General features: G+C 31.8%; 1 protein-coding gene across 26 annotated transcripts in view; it reads left to right on the forward strand.

Moving 5' to 3' along the window:
- The window catches only part of scrib (scribble planar cell polarity protein), a 163,712-nt gene that overhangs the window by 41,234 nt on the left and 100,324 nt on the right, over positions 1 to 22,154 (forward strand). For 22 of the 26 annotated variants that reach the window (XR_013004289.1, XR_013004290.1, XR_013004288.1 and 19 more), the window contains exons 3-9: positions 6,399 to 6,688; positions 6,749 to 6,997; positions 7,060 to 7,237; positions 7,945 to 8,099; positions 8,159 to 8,285; positions 9,613 to 9,788; positions 15,128 to 15,469. Coding sequence is in view for 20 of the 26 variants with exons in the window: in XM_076395062.1 (XP_076251177.1) it covers positions 6,399 to 6,688; positions 6,749 to 6,997; positions 7,060 to 7,237; positions 7,945 to 8,099; positions 8,159 to 8,285; positions 9,613 to 9,788; positions 15,128 to 15,469 (1,517 nt within the window). In the remaining 6 variants the exon portion in view is untranslated. The remainder of the gene's footprint in view (positions 1 to 6,398; positions 6,689 to 6,748; positions 6,998 to 7,059; positions 7,238 to 7,944; positions 8,100 to 8,158; positions 8,286 to 9,612; positions 9,789 to 15,127; positions 15,470 to 22,154) is intronic. The other 4 variants (XR_013004291.1, XM_076395047.1, XM_076395053.1 and 1 more) reach the window with 1 other exon arrangement.

The raw sequence follows: 22,154 nt of genomic DNA on the forward strand, positions 1-22,154 counted from the left end.
TTGCCGTTGATGTTGATGCATGAGCTGTTGGTTCCCATCTTTTTCGCTTTAGGTTGTCGTAATGGATTTAGTTTTCATCGCCAGTAATAACAGGATGAAAGAAACGCCTTTCTATGTCTCTCAGCTACGATTCATATGGCACAAAATATCCAAGCTTTTGGATGATTCTCATGTTCAAGTCATTGAAAATGGTTTCTTGTGACTCCCAACAACTCTGTAATTGTTCTTGCCTTTTATACTGATCATCATTGAGTAATGATTTAAAATCCTCGTCTTCAATTTTTTTTGACCGTCGCTCTTCATTCAAAATCGCCAGTTTTGAAACGTCGAAACCAGTATTCACATGTTGAAATCGATGGAGCTTAGTTATCAAAAGCCGATTTACTCGGTACAAATTCAGAGATATTCAATGCACTGAAAAAAAAAAGTTTCTTCACACTTCGACGAAGAAACATATAGTAGCGATACTGACAAGGAAAGCATGTCAATGAGGCTTTAACATGGAGTTGTTTATAAATGTGGCCGATAGGATTTTATGCACAGTAACACCATTTGTTGTACACCGTTTAAAATTAATTTGTAAGCCTGATTTCATTAAATATGTACATTTCCTACTAATATTCCTACTATTAAATAAAAAAGTATCAAAAAATTTATTTTTTTTGTCACATTGCCGTAATTTGGCGCAAAAATGTGACTTTTTTACTTTTAACAACGCTTCTTTCTCTAGGTTAAGATTTTTTAATTCAGATTGCAATCTAAGCTATGACTATCAGCCTTTTTTTTGAGGCTCATTTTTTAATATTTTCCCTTTTTTCTTTTATGTATTCTTTGAACATTAAAAATATTTTTTTATTTCTTCATTGGTACCTCCTAATTTTTAAAATTTTAATCAAATAAAATAAATTATAACCTGTTGCATGTTTTATTACAAGATATACTTTAGTTAACTGTGTAAGTACTTTCTCTTTCCATGACCTTTGTATTGTCGTTTTCTTTCAAATATCCAAAATCGATTTTTTGTTGACATTTCACTTTACCTAACGACTTTGATTTTTACAGTTAATTAGTATAGTTGTTTGTCATATTGTTTCTTGGTAAATCATTAAGTGCTATTAATAATGTTAATAGCTTTTTAACTATCAGCATGGAATTTTGAACATTATTAATTATTTTCATCGCATAATCTATTTGTTAATAAAGGATACAAGAATTAGATGATCAAGCTACGATAATTGAGAATAAAAATTTTAGTACAAGTATTCGTAATTTTTAAATGCTCCAAATGTTGCGTTTTCCAAGAATTTAATTATACCTTGCAAACAGTGAATTGTCGTATAGGGCATAATGGTAGTCTGTTTTCGAATTTTTGAGGAGAAAGAGAAATATGAACTATAAGTAAAATCAATATATCTAAAATTTCTTAGTACGTTCTTCTATTTTTAAATAATAATGTCAGGTATTTTTTTTATTTACACTTCTATGTAAATAAACTCTAAAAATCGGATTCCAAAGCATTAAAATAATTTATTTTGCATGTTAATTACGAATGGTAAAGTGCATAAGTGCTGCGTAGTCCCTCAATGAAATAAATCGTCAAGCAACTACTAATTAATTATTTGCTTACGACCTACACAAGGCAATGAGAATTGGCTTAATCAAACTGCTACTACAATATAAAGCCAACGCAGTCAAGCCATTGCACTGATTGAAATGCTAGATCCACTTCGTCGATTAATAAAATAACTTTTCGTGGGCTCTACATTCTGGATAGATTTAGCCTTCATATAGCTTAGCGTGTATTACACATAAAATCTAAAATAATTGAATTAGCAAATTGTTATTGCATTATTGAAATAATATTAACAATATTTACATAATATAATGCCAAATATTAATTTATAAAAATGTGAAAAATTATTAATCAATTATTGACAACAACATGACCTAACTATTAAATTCCATATTTTTGACATTTCTCTATATAACATACACAATGGTTAATCACGGAACGTTCAAAATTACATTTTCAACCTTTATTACTTTTATCGTTTGATATGAAGAAATCTTTATTTGAAAAAAGAACCCATCAAACACTTTTATAAACGTATGGTTAGGCTGCTCCGTTATGTCCTAATTGTGTGTTCTGGTTTCGATTATTTAAAAGTAATTATTTTGATGTTACTGGCAAAAACTAGCCTGGAATTGATTGAAAATATCATTTCAATATTGCGATTTAATTGTTTGCCTGGAAAAAATCTGAGGCGTTTTGTGACTGATGATAAAAGTTAAATCTATTCCGATATTCCTAAGCGCAATAGGTCATAAGTTTGTCCAGGATAGCCATCCACATCGATGTTCGAGCAGAACATTCAGGACTATAAAATATTGCTGTTCATATGGTGGATATCACCAAGATATTAGTGTATTACGAACTGCAAAGATCGAATGAAATTGTTAATTACAGAAGCCTGCCGACGTCAGTTGAAATTGAACAACGTATTCTTGCAAAAATGATCAACAATAGCTGCATGACAACGCTCGGCCGTTCTTGGGTGATACGTTGTTCTAACTCGGAACGAGAAGTTATGGCGCCTTCAGCGTATTCGCCAGACATAGCGCTGATACCACACAAATCGGTGCAACATGTCTTGGTTGGCCACAGTTCGCTAGCAAATCAATATCGTTCTTTCCACACAATGTCATCATATTACCAAAAAAATTAACAAAAATAGTAGAAGATTATGGAAAATACTTTTTTTAATAAATAAAAATATTTTTTTATAAATGATTTTTCAACATTGTATTGTATTTGACATTGTACAACATTTGACATACAAGTTCCTAATGGAATATTAAAACCTTTTCATGACAGTGTTTTTACGTAATATCGCGTTCTGTTCCCAAAATATCAATAAACAATAACCCGAGCGACTACTCTATATAACAATCCAAACTTCCACTTCGCCGACCATTCGATTTAGTATGCACCACTGACCATCAACTGACTAGCTACACATACGGCCTCATATCCGTCGTCCGAACGGTATTCGTTTCTATTTTTCATTAGGCGAATGGTAATCGACTTCTGCCAAATCGAGAACGTTCAAATTTTGCTTTCCGTTCGATATGGACGGACCGGCGAAAATAACCCCGCATTTTAATCGATGTTTAAAACGCCGAATCGATTAACTGTTACGATATATATATTATAATGGGATATTGCGAAATCTAACGGCTCATTGAAGACTTGATCGTTCGGCAATTTATCAACGTTCCTTCGTACGCGCGTCGAAGATGATTTCTGTTTTTCGTTACGAGATTGCTCGATTTAATAGGTTGATTGATATATTACGATAAATAAGTTTTATTAATAATTCTGATGCGAATATAAAGTGACTTTCGAGTGTTCTAGTTATATCGATAGCGCCTCGTTTGATTGCACAGAAATAAGAATAAAATTGTAGGCGGAATCTCGGTTTAACTGTAGTTATTCGTTAATAAAAACCCTTGATTGCTTTTAGCTTACAGCATGTGGTGTCAGTCATTAAGATGTCATTACGATTTAATGGCTTATTTCTATTATTTTTTCCTAATAACTGTAATTTCATATTAGATACTGTGCCAAAAGAGTTCCGGCAATTGTAAAATAAAGGACTCAGTTGTTAATTATTTATCAACATTTGTTTTATTGCCTTCAAAGTGTTGACCCCATTTAATGCAATAACAACGATGCCAAAATATGTTTTTATAGTCATTTTATGATACAGCCTTCCGTATTTTTCAGAATCTTTTTCTGTTGTCAATTATTCCAAAACAAGAGTCACTGCGTAATTTTATTGGGTACCTGCATGTATTTTAATCAATAGTATGTATTGGTAAAAAATGCGAAGTACATTACTACCTAAAATAACAGTTTTCCATTTACTATTATTAAGATATTCATACATTTTCGGCATTCATTATTTATTTTTTATTATTTGATTTGGCAGCTTTTTGTTATTTAATTTGACGAAATCTGCTACCGAAGCCATCAAATACTTTCAGAAATGTATGTTGCGTCATTAGTTTTAACGATTTAAAAGTGTTGATTTTGATGCAAATGACAAAAAAACGGCATGAAATAATCAAAAATATTCATGTTCAATGAATTCCAAGACGTTGGTCAAAAACCTCCACTAAAATCTGAAATTGGTGTTAAGAATTATGGAAATTGATTTATACTAGCCTGTTCAATAACTTCGCGCAGCGTCATCTATGCATCATCTATAGAACTACCAGATATTTTAATATTTTATCTTTCATAATAACATTATAAAAAATCATCAACACAACAAAAACATTTCAACATCATGTACTGCTTAAATTATTTATAGACAAATACTTAAGGGTTTTGGAAATTCATATTAGAATCACCCAACCCGTAAAGACGTGAAGGTTGTCCAAAAACCGCATCAGCGGTAGACATCATCACTAAAATTAAACACCCTTATATAAAACGTAATAGTAAAGTGTAATGGCCCCAGAAGTAACTAACATGACGTATAAATAGCAACCGGAGATAAAGTTAGAAGACGTTACTTTATTTAGTATTTGTTTAACAATTATCGATGGTGAAGGCTTTCAACGAATATGTAAATATTGAACAATTGCTCTCGTTCTCTGATAAGAAATATAAATGCTAAGATGGATTCTTCTTTAAGAAAGTTACTAATTTATATGCAACAATAAAATTTTGAGTAGCAAATACGATGAGGTAATAAACGAAATCCAATATGTCATTGGCTTTTAATAATTATAAACAAAAAAAGTGAGCTAAGAGATATAATAGGCATTCCAAAAAGTGATATATGGTTATCGATCAGAATAATCGTTATTAGCAGTTCCAATGGACGAAAAAACATTGCCATGAAGATAAAATAGTCAACGTGAAACAACATCTAGACATAGATTTCGAGGGCGAAGAAACAGTCAAACTATGAAAATTAGCTCTTAAAGTAAATAAATTCAATTCTAATTGTTGGAAAAAACATGGCTTTAGTATTTCAGAATTGTGATATTGTGAACGTTTTTTGTTGTGGTTGTTTATGTTAACGATAAAATCAAGAAAAAGTTCGCATTTGACGAAAAAAAAAAGATGTTTCATTGCTGACACACAAGTGTTTGTTATCGCGATTCTCAAAATCGATTAGTTAAAATTGTTTCCAGAATGTATGAGGTTTGACTCCATCAAATTGTGTTTTCTTTCTATTTTCAAGCTAGAAGACTTAACTCGGTGAGAGATAGAGAGTAGGTTATAGAGTTTGGTTAGCTATTTTGTGAAACTCGAGACCCTTTCTGCAAAAAAGAGTACCGAAGTTTTATTTGGTCGTTTTTTTTTCAATATATTTGGTTGAGATAGTTGGATTTGTCAACAAAATGTTGATTATAATAAGAAAAAATTGATAAAGATATTAAATACAAATAAAACAGAACTGTATGAAAATATAGTAACAAAAAATGTAAGCATTAATTTAGAAAATTAGTGGAATTTTTATGACATATAGATATAAATAATCACGAATCACTAACTTTTAATGACCTAATTTAGCAAAAAACTTCATGATCACAACCTTTCCGGGATGCAATCTTTTATTTGTGATTCAGCGCCTGTCATTCAAGGCGGTAATTTCGTATTAATTGCGTATTTGAAACGTAGCTCCAATTAACTGTCCCCAGTTCAACGAATTTCAATGGTCTCACTATGATCTATAACTGAGTAAAAATGTGTCAAGCCTTTGGCGTTGTAAATTATGTTAATCCCAATATCGGTAAGGTTTCTATGTTATTAAAAATTGATATTGGCTTATCGTACATACGAGGGGTACTTTGTGAACTATATATACATATAATAATAAATGCCGATTTTTCTTGGTCACACCATTAACTTGAGAACGACTTTACCGGTTTCGTTCATATTTTTTTAAGTTCTCTAATAATTCGTAAAAGGTTCTTACGGGAAGAAGAATTAAGAACATTACATAAATTTCTTAGAACACAGTCCATTCGATCTAAATGTGTGTGCAGTTTTCAATTTGTTGCGGGACCGTATAGGATTTCTCATCTCAACTCTTGATTAAATACGTTGTACATTGGACGTTGTCATAATTATATCAGATCTTTGTTGATCAACATCAAGCACCTCTTCTCAATTGAAATTAACGCTTCATTGTGAATTTCTTGGTTCGAAAGATAGAAAACCATCAACATTAATTATTTTCGCGACAAAAAATTAAATTAACAAGATTGTGCATCAAGTAATCATTCATAACTCAGGCAGTATAACGTCTGTCGGGTGTCTATAGTTTACAAAAAATACATCAATGATTAATTGTAATATCATAATTTTTTTATTTCAGACATTCCTGACATACCAGAAAGCATCGGTCAGTTGCACTCCCTGCGAGTGGCTGACTTCAGTTCCAACCCAATTGCCAGATTACCGCCAGCATTCTCCCAGTTGAGGTCTCTCACCACCCTGGGGCTCAATGATATGTCCCTGACTAGCCTACCGACCGATTTTGGTCATCTGGTGTCACTCACGTCACTGGAATTGAGGGAGAACCTCCTCAAGGAACTGCCGGCGTCGTTCAGCAAGTTAACCAACCTGGAAAGGCTTGATCTGGGTGATAATGAAATAGAGGAGTTGGTATGGAGTGTTGCGTCTGCGTAAGGTCACTCAGAGTTTCAAACGGGATTTAATTTACAGCCTCCCCACATAGGGAACTTACCCGCGCTTCAGGAATTGTGGCTGGACCACAACCAGCTCCAGGTATTACCACCGGAGATCGGGTTACTGTGTAACTTGACCTGTCTGGATCTGAGCGAAAACAGATTAGAATATCTACCAGAGGACATAGCTGGCTTGGAGGGCCTCACCGATTTGCACCTGTCGCAGAACGTACTGGAGACACTGCCGGATGGTATCGGAAAATTGGAGAGACTGACCATCCTGAAGGTGAGTCTTCATTGGTATTAGGGTTTGAAGATGTTCAACCAAGAATGTCCCTCATGTTTCAGGTGGACCAAAATCGACTGACGTCGCTAAACGTGAACATCGGACACTGTCACAATTTGCAAGAACTCATCCTAACCGAGAATTTCCTAAGCGAACTGCCTAGAGAGATAGGCAAGCTGGTCAAATTGACCAATTTAAATGTAGATAGGAATAGTTTGTCTAGTATACCAGAAGAGATAGGTAAGATTCAAGTTATATTATTTATTATTTAAAAATTACAACTAAATATTATTTCAAAGTGCTTTATATCTTATAGTCTATTCTTCAAAACAACTGATAGGCAAGACAACAGTCTATTGCATTAGTTTCATTTTTAGACAGATTTTGTCAATTGCTACGAAATAATAGTAAACTCAATTATCATTTTACTAATATATATAGCTAATGCGTTTTCAGCGACCAGTTTTACTAGTACCTACATACAAATGTATATGTTTTCATTGCATTTCTTAAACGGTGCAATAAGTTCACATAATCAGATTCGTTGATTGATTTGTCTGTTTAAAAATAATCAGTGGAAATTATGTATATTTTCTTTGCTATTATTGACGAATCACTCCATGTGGTCGACAACTGTATCTTGGCAGCTAGTGTGGCCCCATTTCATTATGGTGAAAAGATATAATGACTTTCAATCAAATACGAATAATGACTGATACTTTACAGTTGCCATGTTTAAAAAATGTTAGTTTTTATGCATAATATGTTTTATCTGACTTGAACAGGTTTGTACTCTAGCCGCTTCTTTCGTATTTCTAATCTTAAAATTTTTCTTTTTTAATGTTGAACTAAATAATAGAGCAAATTATTGGATAAACAATGCCATGTTACGTGATTAATTGAGTTTGAAAGTATAATATTTTTATTTTCGCTTTCTATTTTTGCAGGTAATCTATGCGAGTTAGGTGTGTTAAGTTTGCGAGACAATAGACTGACAATATTGCCCGACTCCTTGGGTAATTGCAAACGATTACACGTTCTAGACGTATCAGGCAACAGGTTGCCCTATTTGCCTTACACTTTGCTTCAGCTCAGTCTTAAGGTAACGTTCGTTAAATAAATTCTTACACAATTTTTATAAGTTCATTTCCCTTATTTTAGGCGGTATGGCTGAGTGAAAACCAGGCCCAACCACTGTTAACCTTCCAAACCGATACCGATCCGGACACCGACAAAACGGTCCTTACATGTTTCCTTTTACCTCAGCAGGAATATCAGCCAGCGATAAGTGAGTATAGGCGTTTTTAATATCGCCAGCCATAGCAAATGCTTTCGTAGTTTTTGTCTATCAAATACAACATACTGATAAACATTATTGAGTATGTTATATTATCAGATACAAGCTTCTGATGCTTAATGGGGTATTAATCAGACTGTGTGCTGATTGGTGTTCACGTAGAGTTGAGTGCCCACTGCCCTAAATTCCCCTTTTTGTCTCTTTTTTTTTTGTTTTAAGTTAACTGTTTATATTTTCTATTAGTTTAATTTCTTGTAGATTTAGCTTTTCTTTTTTTTAAGGAATGAGAGATTTTTATATATTATTGAGATTTTTAATAAAACTTAACACTGTATGTGTGTCGCTTTTCATTCAGTTTTTTCATACAAAAATACAAAATAAATATCATACAAAATAATATTATTGACAAATTTGCTATCCACCCCTTTATTGAAATATTCAAATAGTTCAGTTATAACACTTTAGATTTTAATTTTTGAAAATAAGTTTACAATTTTAACATATTGCATTGTATATAAAACTATTATAAATACTTCAAAAATTAGGCTAGACCTAAACAATATATCATATCTATATTTATTTAAGCTCAGTTTGAAAAGTATTTTTCTAATATAAGATATAGTATTATTTTGATATACTGCCATTATACTTCAGACCTCCAATATCAACGACCATGACAAGTGAAGGACATTCTGAAGAAATTTTTCAGATTTGAGTTTGATCGTAGTTGCATAATCAACATAGCCAGTTATTAGATAACAAGTGTATGTGTTGAATATTTTTTTATAAATATACCTTATGATAAAACTGCGTAGTACTATGAAGATACTGCATTGTACTTCAATCATCAATTACTGATAATCCAGAACCAGATTCTCCCTTTAGAAACATGTATTTCAATAAAGGCAAGATTATCGAATTTCTTTACCAAACATTTAATTTACTATTAAAGAAGAGTAATTACATAGATTACATAGAAACAATATTAAGAATACTGCCATAATACTTATAACTTCCAACATCATTGACCAGAATAAGGGAAGAATAAATAAGAATGAATTCAATAGGTCAAGAGATATCGTAACGGGACATTGTTACATAATCGCAAAAATAGATTCCAGCAATGGAATAATGGCACATATAAAGTAACGAGAAGTCATTAATTGGTAGTAGTTATATTGGGTTTAAAATACTACATCTAAATAAGTTTTTCTCTCATTTCTAAATTGTTTTGCGTTCTTTTTTCTCCCTGCTTATGTGCCACTGTTGTGATTTGTCCTGCACCCGTGTTTTTTCTATGTCGCACCCCCGCACGCAGCTTCCGATGGTCGTTTATATCGTTACGACACTGGCCTTAGTAACGGCACTTTATCCCGCCTCTCAGCCACCACCGTGCGCACCGACGACGCCACCTCTGACGACTGGCAGGAACAGGAGGCCAACCGGACCCACAGTGTCAAGTTCACCGATCCCCAGGACAAGGACAATAAGGAGGTAAGTCGCCGGTACTGTTCGATTGTATGTTCGATAGCTGTAGATGTTTGAAAGTCGTTTTAAAAAAAAGATGTCCAATTTGTTGGATTCTGAATTGAACTGATGTACTGACTGATTTTCCATTACCCGTGGTGCTAAATCGGGCAAATATGATGGTGTTCCCATTAATTTTTTCCATTTTTTTGTTTTAACTGATAAATTTCAGGATGTTGAAAGTGTCGATGATTAATAGCACGATAATAAATCTGGCGGGTATAACGGATGATAAGTATAAACAAAATGTTTGTTGTTGGCTGTACTACATGTTGAGAAGTATGTCAGATTTAATGCTAAAAATGTACAGGGTGATGTACAAATTATAATATATAAATTCTTCTAGTATCATATGACTAGAAGTCAGAGTTTCTTATATCTAAATTTGCATCTCTTAATATTTCCAAGATGTCAATTAGTCTATTATATTTAGTGCTATTATAACTTATTGTTATTCAAAATATTTATGAACTTTAAACCTTTCCATTTTGGTTGCTTTTTTTTCTGATAGTCACTAAATCGCATCAGCACTTTAAGCAATGTTTTACAGTCTTTTTGAAATAAATTTCCAATTAAACTAATCTCTAGTTAATAATGTATTTGACAATATGACCTAATTGAACAATTCAAAGAAAACCACTGTAACTTAACAACTCATGATCGTAAGATCTCCATTTTAAAAGGATTTTGATGAGTTTTAGTGGATCATCACTGAGGTTTATTTTCAAAATATTCTGATATTAATTCTAATAGTTTTAATAAAAAAATTTAGCGATGTGTTACTCTCAGTCATCCCTCTCTTATATGGATCTTGTATGCAATTTCTGTAAAATGTATTTACAGTTACAAACTATTATCATAAACATTTATTATTTGTTGGCCTCTGTAGTTTCTGTTATTTAGATTTGGTTTTAATCATATTGACTGAGATATTTTTGAGTTTATTTACTGCAAAGTTCTAATTAAAAATGATTTCTAATTGTAAATTCGGCAACATTCATATTTTGATTTATAATTTTATTTCACCCCGTATTTAATAATATATATGGCAACAGTTTGAAACTTTGAATGAGTCCTTGAAAGTCTGTTTTAAACAAGAAAATTTATTTTTAGGGTAGCTATTATGCATCTTCCGCTTCTCTGTCTTCAGTTTACTATGTAACACCAGTAGAATGTTTTTTGTCGATTTACGATCGAATCAAAGAGGCCTTCCAAAGCTGCTGTTGTTCTAATCACGTGGCGTCAGCGCCATTAAGTCGCTCAAATAGTTATTATAGCTTGAATGCTTTGAAAGAACTCGATGAAGTGTACGCCAGCGATGTTTGACGTTTAGAACGGCAAATCAATAATCATCGCTATCGATCAATGTTCCTTGCTTCGAACGCTTATCAGTCAGCCAGTACAACACTAGACAATAAATATCCACTCCTGTTGGTTGAAGGTCACCAAATGGCCACTGTTTTACTTTTCTTGTGTATATACATCATTTTATTAAGTTATTGCTTCATTTTACTAACATAATTATGTAAGCATGAACCAAAGGTTAAGTAATTAAGAACGCACATATACAGATGATTTAAATATAGTTTTATTTTACAAAACTCTAGGTGGTATAACAGTACAAGTATTGGATTTGAGGCTAATTGTTCTTCAAATCGTTTATATATTGCAAGAAACTTGTTTGATTATAAAGTTGAATATCTAAAATCTAAATGTTCTTAAGTTGACTTGATTTAGACGCTTGATTGTTATGATTTAAAAATATGTATACATACTTTATCCAATTTTTCTTAGATTGTTCTTAAATAATAATTGTTAATTATTACTACAAATATCTGATTAAACTTTTAACAGTCTTTTTAATGATGTATGTCACAAATGCAATTTGATTTTCACAGTAATAACAGTAAACATTTTTTAATTTTTGATATTTTTCATTTTTAACTTCGGTTAGCCGAAATACTTTTGCTGTTATGTAAATATCATTAAATTAATGAATCTGGAATGTTCATCTGTATATGGTATATTAAGGAAATAAAGACTGAGCTCCTATATGGTGATGAAATCGTGGGGTTTGGACTGCGGTGGTCAAATTGATCACCTTTGGAAGATAATGATAGATATCCGAATTGTTTGTCATTTTATATACTTTAACGTCAATGTGTTTGAACTCGAAGAAAGAACAACGGGACGTTAACGTATACTATTGCCATCAATCTTTTGTCGTGTATGCATGTAATTGTATATAGAGTTGCCTAATTAGTATGTCCACACCTCATCGCATTGCCAGTTACCGATTTAGTCAGTATTCGAACTATTTTAGATATAAAAGGGCGATCTCACTTTATCAAGTGTTCAAAATAAGCTAAAAAGAAGAACTAACTATGAATAAGTTTAATAGTTGGACGATTAAATTAACCTTTATGACGTCCATGCCGTTCTGTAGTTGCCTCGAATGATTTTAGGTAGATCAGGTTGCATGCTGTTGAAGGTTAATTTTTTCGTACCATTTCGGTAAATTTGTTTTTTGTTGGAAACATATATCACTGTAGAATATGCATGCCCATTTGTATGATATGGTTGTGGTAAATATATTTTCATTCGGTTTCCTATCATTGTAACAGAATTAATGCCAGTTACTAACATTTCTGCCCAGTAGGTCTACATTATGTTCAAATAATCGGTGCATTTTTAGTATTTTATATTTTTTAGCAACATGTCTCAATTTATTTAAACATATTATTTAATCATTGTAGGAGAATTACACATTTAATACATATTAATTAGTATGAATTGATATACATACAACTACTACACTTATTTTTGGTCATGATTTAATTACTTGTTCTCAATCATATTATATTGTTTACTTGTAAATATTATACTAATTATAAATTCCTCAAATTAACAAAATTTAACCGATTAACTCCTTAATAAATTAATAACAAAATGTAAATACTAAGAGGCTTAGAAATGTATGGAATAATAGATAATTAATAAATGTATTAGCAGAGATAGCAAGAATCTCACGTTTCTTTCAGTTTAATCATTTGATTTTTCAACTATACAGTGGTGAAAAAACTGTAAAAATATGCATATAAACAAAAAGAGTTCTTTAACAAGGAAGTCTGGATCCAGTTATGATAGATGAAAATTATTTTTTTATTAATAATTTTTTTCACTTGATTCCTTTTTTTTTGCATCGTACAAGCTCGCAAAAAGTTCAAACATAAATGGATAAAACAGCAATAGTTAAATCCAATTTTCAAATATTTAAATGATCCAACCTATTCTTTTTCCATTATTTTCTTTTATTTCTCTCGTGACAAGAACACATTTTTATTAATTACACATGGATCCTTTTGAAAATTTTAGCTTAATTTAGCTTAATTTTCTATTTTATATAAAAAACAGTTCTCAAAATTAGAAAATATATGCATAAAAACATAGATTCGGTTTTATTAGTTAGAAATGTAGATTGGCCAATCTCAATTATTTTTTCACTTTTATTTTTTTTTCTCTGAATAATAAATAATAAAAATGTTGGTTAACTGTTAAGTGTTAACTGAATATATAAGAAAATGAAATTTTGATTTGTTTCAAGTTTCAATTATTAATTTAAACTAATTATTTATACTCTAAAAAGAATGAATATTAAAATAAATAACGACCCTAAGAATTAAGTTCTTTTTTTTTTCAGTATATTTATTTTATTTTTATAAAATTTATAACAAGGAAAGTAACAAAGTAATAATATGAATTCGTAGCTTAAATTGTTATTAATTTTAAATTATTAAATTTTTATCAGTTTTAGTTTTTGCTAGAATATTTGGTTCTTTTTCTACTCTGTCTTGATATTATAAATTATTAGTAAATGCAAGATAATGAATGAAAAAATAAGAAAATACAAGAAAAGAAACACTGAAAAACGTATAAACTACAGCTAGGAACAGTGATTAAAAATTAAATAAAAGAAATAACAACGAATGTAGACATACTGTGCATCAGTAGTATTTAAAACTTTAGTAACCTCTATTAGTATTATTTGAAAATTTTGATTCGAATATTTAGATTTAGCCAATTTCTATGTAGTTTGTATCTAACACCTCCTTTTTGTATATATATTTTTTTAATAAATTATTTATCTGCATGGTATGTTTTCTTTATATACATATACATACTCTGTACTTGCTGTTTTACACTGTTAATGTGCATGAGATAAGTCGACGGTTAAAACAGCAAGTATTTGCCCATATTCCTTTGCACATGGTGGTGGTTCTATTTCCAACAAAAAAAGCTCAGGTTGTGGTCCCCAAGTAAATTAACAATTTATACGTTCATAGAGTAAGATCCCCTTTTTATACGAGGGTTATATGATTAGTACCTGGCGTTGACAGAAATGATCTCAGATTCTTTCAGAATAGATCTCATTCTCAATGTAAGTAATGTTGTAAATAGTAGAATGTTGGTACAGAAAAATTGCAAATGCACATGTCTGTATTGTCTACGTGGAAAAATATTTCTCCTTAATTCGTACGGTATTTTATGGTTATCAAACCCTATAAAATACCCATAATTTCTAATGTATAATAAAATATAGTAAAATTCCAATTTTTTGTCACAAATTATACCACAGGCACTGGATAATTTGACAACTTTAAAAATGTTAACTTTTCAATAATAACATTATTTAAATAATTTTCATATAACCCTCGTAACATTACCAGTTATGGCTCTATAATTAGGTTTACGGAATCTAAAAACAAACATAGTGAAGGATACTTTCTGAAAATTGACTTATTTATTTAATTAATGAAGTATTAAAATAGTTTTTGCTATTTTAAAGTAAACTGTATATGTCCAACTGGTATTGGTAGAAACTGAGTCAAATTTTGGTAGGAAATAGAGTAGTTGCTAGTGTTCCTGTTTATAATAGTTTTCGGTTTTCCTCTAAAATATATTTAAATGTCAACCTTTAGACATTGTGGTATACCAATTAATATTCTTGAATCTACTGGTAAGCAAACCATTATTTAGATAAACCACCTTTATCCATCATTGTTCTCTTGATTATACCCGAGGAAGGTTATGGTTAGTATTATATCTAAAACACCTACAGTTGAATAGTGTGTTTTAATCTAACCACATGTTATTTAAAATTAGTTTCTCAGTTAATCTACCAGCTACTTCACCCAGAAATTAGGAAAAGTTAAAATAATCAACACACAACACATTGGACATATTTTTTTCAACGAAAACTGAAATTATTGGGAAGCTCTTCTACAGAACATTACATGTTTTCCTAGACACCATTTGTACGTCAAAATACGCCACATCCTCGTGAGCTCAAGGCTAAAGCCCACAAGCTCTTCGGTAAAAGCAGTAATGCCGTCCAAGGATCCATGGAGGATTCGGATTCGCACCAAAACGATGGCCCAGTCAATGTCACCAGCAATTCCATAACTCCAACTCTGCCGAATGAAATAGGCAACTCCACAAATGTTCAGCCGGTTATGCCAGTTGTTGTGAAGCCCAGCACACCGCCTGTGATCATAAAGGCAGCTGAGGAACCAGTCATTCAACATGTGGTTGGTAATGGCAATGGCCAAGAAAGCAGTGAACCCAGTCAGGATGAAGACACCGATGATGTAAGTATTAACACTTTTTTAAAGTTGTTAATTGAATTTTTCTACTTTTCACATTTTATTAAAACTTTTATTTTTTGTTGTTTTATTTAAAATGTCAATAGTTAGTCGCTATTTTTTTTTCTGTCGTTCTGATGTGACTATGAGGTAATACTTCATCTTTTGAAGCTATACACGAATGCTGTACGATTCTTAGATGCTGCTCAGAAGTTATGCTCTTGCCCGCGAAATAAGTAACAATTACAAGGGGAAATGTCCGGATATTACGATGTGTTGTCCCATTTAAATGTTTCGATAAGCCTATAAATTAGTTTTAAATGATTTTTTTTAAATTTGAAGCTTTATCGTGAAGAATTGGCACCGTCAAGTTCACCGATAGTTGCTACTTTTTCCCATCTTTTAGGCTATTTACCAATTCTATCTCTATTCACGAATCTACCTATTTTTTTGGTATTTTCATAGAAGTGAAACCCTGTTTAGACAGGTCACAATCACATCAGAAGAAGTAACATCTAGAGAACAAGGTGGGTGGTGAAGCACTTCCCTTTTTAATGTTTCCAAGTATGTTTTAATCTTGTTGACTTAGTCGATATGATGGTCTTAGAGAGAGAGTTAGAGTTAAAGAGCTAGTGTCGCCTTGATTCACCTCGTTGTAAATAGTTGAATTAATAAATTGAGTGAGTGAGTGAGTGCTTTATTGTTTACATTCCAAATCTAGCTGAAATCGTCAGATGTGAGTGGTCAAGGCAAATTGAGGTTAAAAGGGCTTCAAAGTCATTTTCACTAAGAAGCTATAGAACAGATTATCCAATACTGACAAAAAACAAATTTGTCTGTACAGATGGGTTCGTCAAGTAATGTTTTCAAATGCTCGCCTTCATTTTTTTTCTTGATGTCCAAAACGCCCTTTTTCTTCGGTTTCAAAATCACTACATTTATAGACGTTGAAATTAGTATTCACGTGTTGAAATCGATGGAGCGTTATTGCCATAAACCCCACAGCATGACCCTCAGCCGCCTTTTTCTTGAAATTGAAGTAAAAAAGTAAAATTTCCCGCGAATGTGATTTGCTCGGTATAAATTCAGGCATTCTGAATGAACTGTAAAATGTTTTGTTCACACTTCGACTAAATGACACATACTGAAAAGTGAGGCTTCAACAAGAAGTTGGTTATAAATGTTTCAGATGCAATTTAAGACACCGCAACACCATATGTTGTAAATCCTTTAATATCAATTTATAGGTCTGTAGTTCGCGTATTTTAAAATATGTGCTCAAACGTTATCATACTGCAATTCAACCGCAACGGTTACTATATAGCAATTCGATTTGATTTTCCAATTTCTTGTCTTGAATGTAAAATTAATTTTTCTGAAACAGTTGAAACTACTCACATTTTTCGAAAACTTATTTATATACCTAATATTTAATATGATTTAAAAGAGCAGTGTACTATTGATTGGATATTAAATATATTATAATTCTACACCATGCAACTACATTACATAGTAAATATTAATAAGTGCGTTTATAAGTTGATTAAACTAAATAAAATTGCTAATATCCATATTGCCAGAGTGATATGAGGAAAATCTTGCTTCTACAGCAGCGACATCTAGTAAGTGAATTATACAGGTTTGTTTCTGATCAAGTAAAGTTCAGTTCCATATCGATTGTTTCCATTTAGCGTAATAACTGCCAGAGAAATGTAGCGGAAAATTACAGAAGTCGATACTAGATGCCGCTTGGGGCGTTATTTACTTGAAAAAAATGCGGGAACAATTCAATATCGACGCTCTTGATCGCCACAAGAACTAACAACAACCTGTTAAGTAACAGTTGGAGGACGCGCCAGCGGCTGTAAATCGTATCGATGTGGGCGTCCAGGAAGCGAAGAGTTCGTCATTTGTTTCGTGGGTTCTCTCGATGTAAGACAGGCACATAAAACGTCTCAAATCAAAATAACAAAATGTAAAACTTTTATCAAACAAATATCGGAGATCATTTTACGGTTAACTTACTGTGTCTGTATTGATTTCGATATTATTTATGGTGATTTCTATACAGTTAGTCAAAAGTCGCCCTAAAAGATTCAAAGTTGAGAGATTGAAAGTATTTCTCAACCAAAATTCATGTCAAAGGCAAAACGAACTTGTTGAATCCCAGAATGTTCATGGTATAATAATTTCTATATTTCTGACAACATGACGATACTATATCGAAATAACCATGTTGGTTTAGCAACGATGCAATCATCGATTCTTTACCATTTTGAAATCGTGTAATAGCAATGCTGCATCGATATGAATAAGTCACAATTAAAATGCGCCAGGTCTGGTAAATATGCTAGGACTTCCTATTCGAGCTGTCGCAGTGTGTTTTTCATAATTATTGCAACATGTGACTGAGCGTTTACGTATGAGGTATACACAATTTGTTCAATTGACGTCGGTAAATAACTACGGTAACAGTTTCATTCATATACATAGCAGTGCTATAGCCCTGAATATTCCACTTATTTATAGATGTGAATGGATGGCTATCCTGCTTTGGCTTAGATTTTTGAAACAAGAAGAGTAATGAATGGTGAAAATGCAATTTTGCATTGAATTAATCTAAATAGAGAACTTATTTTATGTGAAGAAATATCAAAAACATTGAAAAACGTTAAGTAAATCATACCACAAATCCCACAGTCTCCCAACACAACCGTGTGTATTGCTGAGACTTTTTTTCTTCAAGCTCTTTTTCTCTCAAATTTTGGTGGTGGAGCTTTCCAGCAAATGGAACCAACTTTCTTTGGCGATTCCATCCATTTCATTTTCCAATTAGTTCTATTACCCATTTCTGAAAATTATTTACAAAATACATTCTTATGAATTTTATAGATCATAGACATGTGATCATTAAAACATTCGTAAAAGACCAATAAAGGATGAATAGATTACACTAGAATTCGCGATCTTATTCCACTTAGATATAGATACATCGTAAATAAATGATCAGATAACGTTTTAGCCGACCTAGAAAGATAAAATGTGAAAAAAGAGTCAGAGAAAGGAAAAAGGGGATTAATATTAATTAGTCTCGTCCAGGTTAGATGCACGATACGCTATATAAAAATGAAGGATTGGCCGCTGAAACCAGAAACTATTCATATTTTCTCCGCGGTACCCTTTTTGTTTTGTTTTAATGTGCAGCGATTAAAGTAAAACACGACTAAAAACCGCATTTTCTCGACATCAGGACGTAACCAGTCCATTTGTAACCTGCTTGATAGTTTTATGGCTTCCCAGCTGCATTAAGTTAAATGTTTTCGTGAGTTGTTATCACAAAAATTAAATAAAAGTACAGTTTTTAGAAACAGTGTTTTAATTTAGTAACAGCATAATAGTTTTTTAAATAGTACTCTTAATGTTCTCTACATTTTCCATTTAATTTATTATATACCAAAGTAGAAAGTGGTTCAACTTTGCTTGTATTTTTCTTCTTTCATATTTTAAAGTGAAATCTTGGATAACTTCGTAGATTCAGTTGATTTCCAGATCATCGTGCATTTCATTCATCAATGCAATCTAGCTCTTTGATTTCAAGTCCAACTGGTAGTATCTTCCAAATAACCAATACAGTTCCCTGATTATACGTTCGACCTGCTCCGCTTGTTATCTAACCTGATACTTCCGATGTAATCTATAAAAGCATCCTGCTCGAGGAATTAGGCATCTATTAAGTGATATAATTAGATTTTGTTATTATGCCATAACTCATTAAATTGACATTTATAGATTTATAGAGTTGTTAAGCTGTGTTTTACAACCCTAGTCCATTTGTGGATCTTGTCGACTGCCAATTATAATTTTTCTATATGTATTATGATGTATTTTTCTATAATGAATGGTTGTTTTTGGGATAACATCAGTGTGGAACAGATATAGGGATGGTCGTAAGACACTATCTTCTGGAACTCTAGCCGAAATAATTTTAAATGTTCATGCGAAACTCAAGTTTTCTTTAAAAAAATATACGACTCCAGGGATTGACCGTAATTCTGCAATAACAATTTGCTCATCTTGTGGGTTGGTATTTTTTTTTATTTGATCTAAAAGCTCTAAAATGCTTGTTGGATAATAGCAACAAATGTTGCAATTTGTTTTTTTCGACATCTGGCATGTTCTGGCATCAAAATCCGTTCCGGATCATGTTTCTGCTTCTATAATGACTGTTTTTGTTTAATTTCTTAACAACTTCTTATTATAATTTCGTTAAGTTTGAAACTTCTAGTTTAGTATCTATGTATATTGGATGTACAAATATTTTTTTACGTTTAACAAAAAAAAAACATGCCATCAATTAAATTTGTCTTAAACGACTTTATTTCTATTCGGATTCAGTCTCATCTTGCAAAATCTACATGAAAATTCTCATATAGAACACCCAACTCTATCTGCCATATTTTTTCCGTTCTATAATTCATGTCCTGATCGAACAGCCTTCTTATGAAAAACAAAACAATAAAATATTTTTAACAAAAAAAAAGAACCGACTTTAAAAAATAAATAAGGAACTCACTAAAAATTAAAAAATAATCATTGTAATAACTAAATAAAAATAAACAAAAGCCTTATTTAACGTATCTACTACAGGGCCTGACGGAATAAACGCTGTTCTGTCAACAAAAGACTAATGAATTGACTATTGAACTGACTCCAGCTTTCGGTTGGCGTATTGTACTAGCTAAAACGAGTGGATGGTTAATTGCAACAAAATATTTATAAAAATTGTAATTACATCTGGTATGACTTCCAGTACAATTGTATATTATTTCTCTCATATCCTTTGCACTGTTTTTATTTAAACAACAAGAATAATTTTCTTCTTTGCATCTTGTTATCCTTTTGAAATTTGCAACTATTTCAAGGTGAGATTTTGGCCTACGTTTATTTCTATTTCCGAAAATTTCCTTCTGATTAACGTATGATACAGTTTGGTACTCTTAGCGAAAATCCGTTTGTTCTTTCCAAAGTCTTTACGTGTAATTAATATTTTAGAGCAAGTATACAAATTTGTGCTGTATACGATATGGTCGAGAGCAGTGGGATTGCCAGCATCCCCCTTTTCATCTTACATCAAAGTTAACCTTACCGAAAGTACCATTTTCAGTCGTAGAACTTTGTGATACTAAAACTACTGACCGTTAAAGTCATTGCATACATGTTAAAATACTTTGTTGGTCATTAGTAAAAACTACTTTGATATATTTACAGAAATAATCGTGTTTATAAGAAAACAGAACATGTTATTGCTTAAGAAAACACTAATAAGATGAATATTATTGAGTAAAAAATATATTTTATACTTGATGTTAAAGTCAGTGTTTGGATGATGACATAATGATATATAACGACATACGTGTATACGTCTTTTTATAGTAAAACTTCAGGTTATAGAAAAACGCCTTCTATTTATATAACATTTAGTTTAATATGTCGCGATCTAAGCAAAACACGATTAAAAACAGTATTTCCTAGCATTAATATGTAACCAGCCCGTTTCTACCTTGCTATAATTTTATCTCAGGTATAACTGTATTAGAGAAGATCGGGCTTTTACCACAACCACAAAGAGAAAGGAAAAAATCGAATAGCATTTTTTTATATAAAATATCACTTGTACATGTTTACATTGCGGTTCTGTATTCCACCAATACAGGTTATTGAGTTTATTTAAAATACCATTCCAATCCCAAAGTTTTGTTAGAATTTTATTACGAAAATAGCATAACATGAAATAAATAATACTCCTATTGCTGCGTTAGTTGTAGGTTCGAATACCGCCAGGTCATGGTTGTAAATTTATGTGTGGGATGTAAAAACCATCCGGATCCGGATGTCTTCTAGGATGATATTTAAGATAATCACTCTACAGTCGATAGGCTTAATGCCGATGTCCTAGATTAAGAGCTGACAGGAAAAGGTTAATAAAAGGTTGTCACTAAAAATTCCAGGAGGTTGACATACTTTCGTAGTAACTCCAGTACCACTTTCATAAGTGTAATAAGTAAGATAATGCTTAAAGCTTAATTATATTCGCATGATACCATACTATAGGCAACTTCTTTTCGTCATTTAAAGTAAAAAAGATTCATTCTTGAGATGCAGGTATTAAATGAATATCTAGAAACATTCTATTTATATTTTGTTCACAATCTGTCCAGAGGGCAATAAGTATTTGTTAGGTTTATATTATATATACATGGCATGTAGAAAATCACTTCATTAAGTGATCTCCTGTATAAAATACTATTTTTATTGATTAGTTTTATTTTGAAGTCTATATCCAAGTCCAATAATCAGATCGGATGGTGTTAGACGTTTTAGTCTACGCGCTTCACTGTCACTTCACACATTTGGCTGATTAGCGAGTAGATTGGGATGCACTGACACTCTTTCGAAGTACTTCACACAAACACGTTGCATTACACTCGTTATTGTTTCTAGAGAAATATTGCGTTGTATCACTTCATTTGAAATATAGTACGGAGCGTCGACAATAGCACGCAATATTTTATTTTGGAACCGTTGTATGATGGATATATTAGACTTGTTAGAGGTTCCCCATAGTTGGACTCCATTAGACCAAATAAGCTTGGGTATTGATTTATACAATAATGTCATGTTATCTAATTAT

The sequence above is a fragment of the Rhynchophorus ferrugineus genome, unplaced genomic scaffold, assembly GCF_030347505.1.
Source record: "Rhynchophorus ferrugineus isolate W39M unplaced genomic scaffold, kcgeb_rfMv2 rfM2, whole genome shotgun sequence".
Lineage (NCBI taxonomy): Eukaryota > Metazoa > Arthropoda > Insecta > Coleoptera > Curculionidae > Rhynchophorus > Rhynchophorus ferrugineus.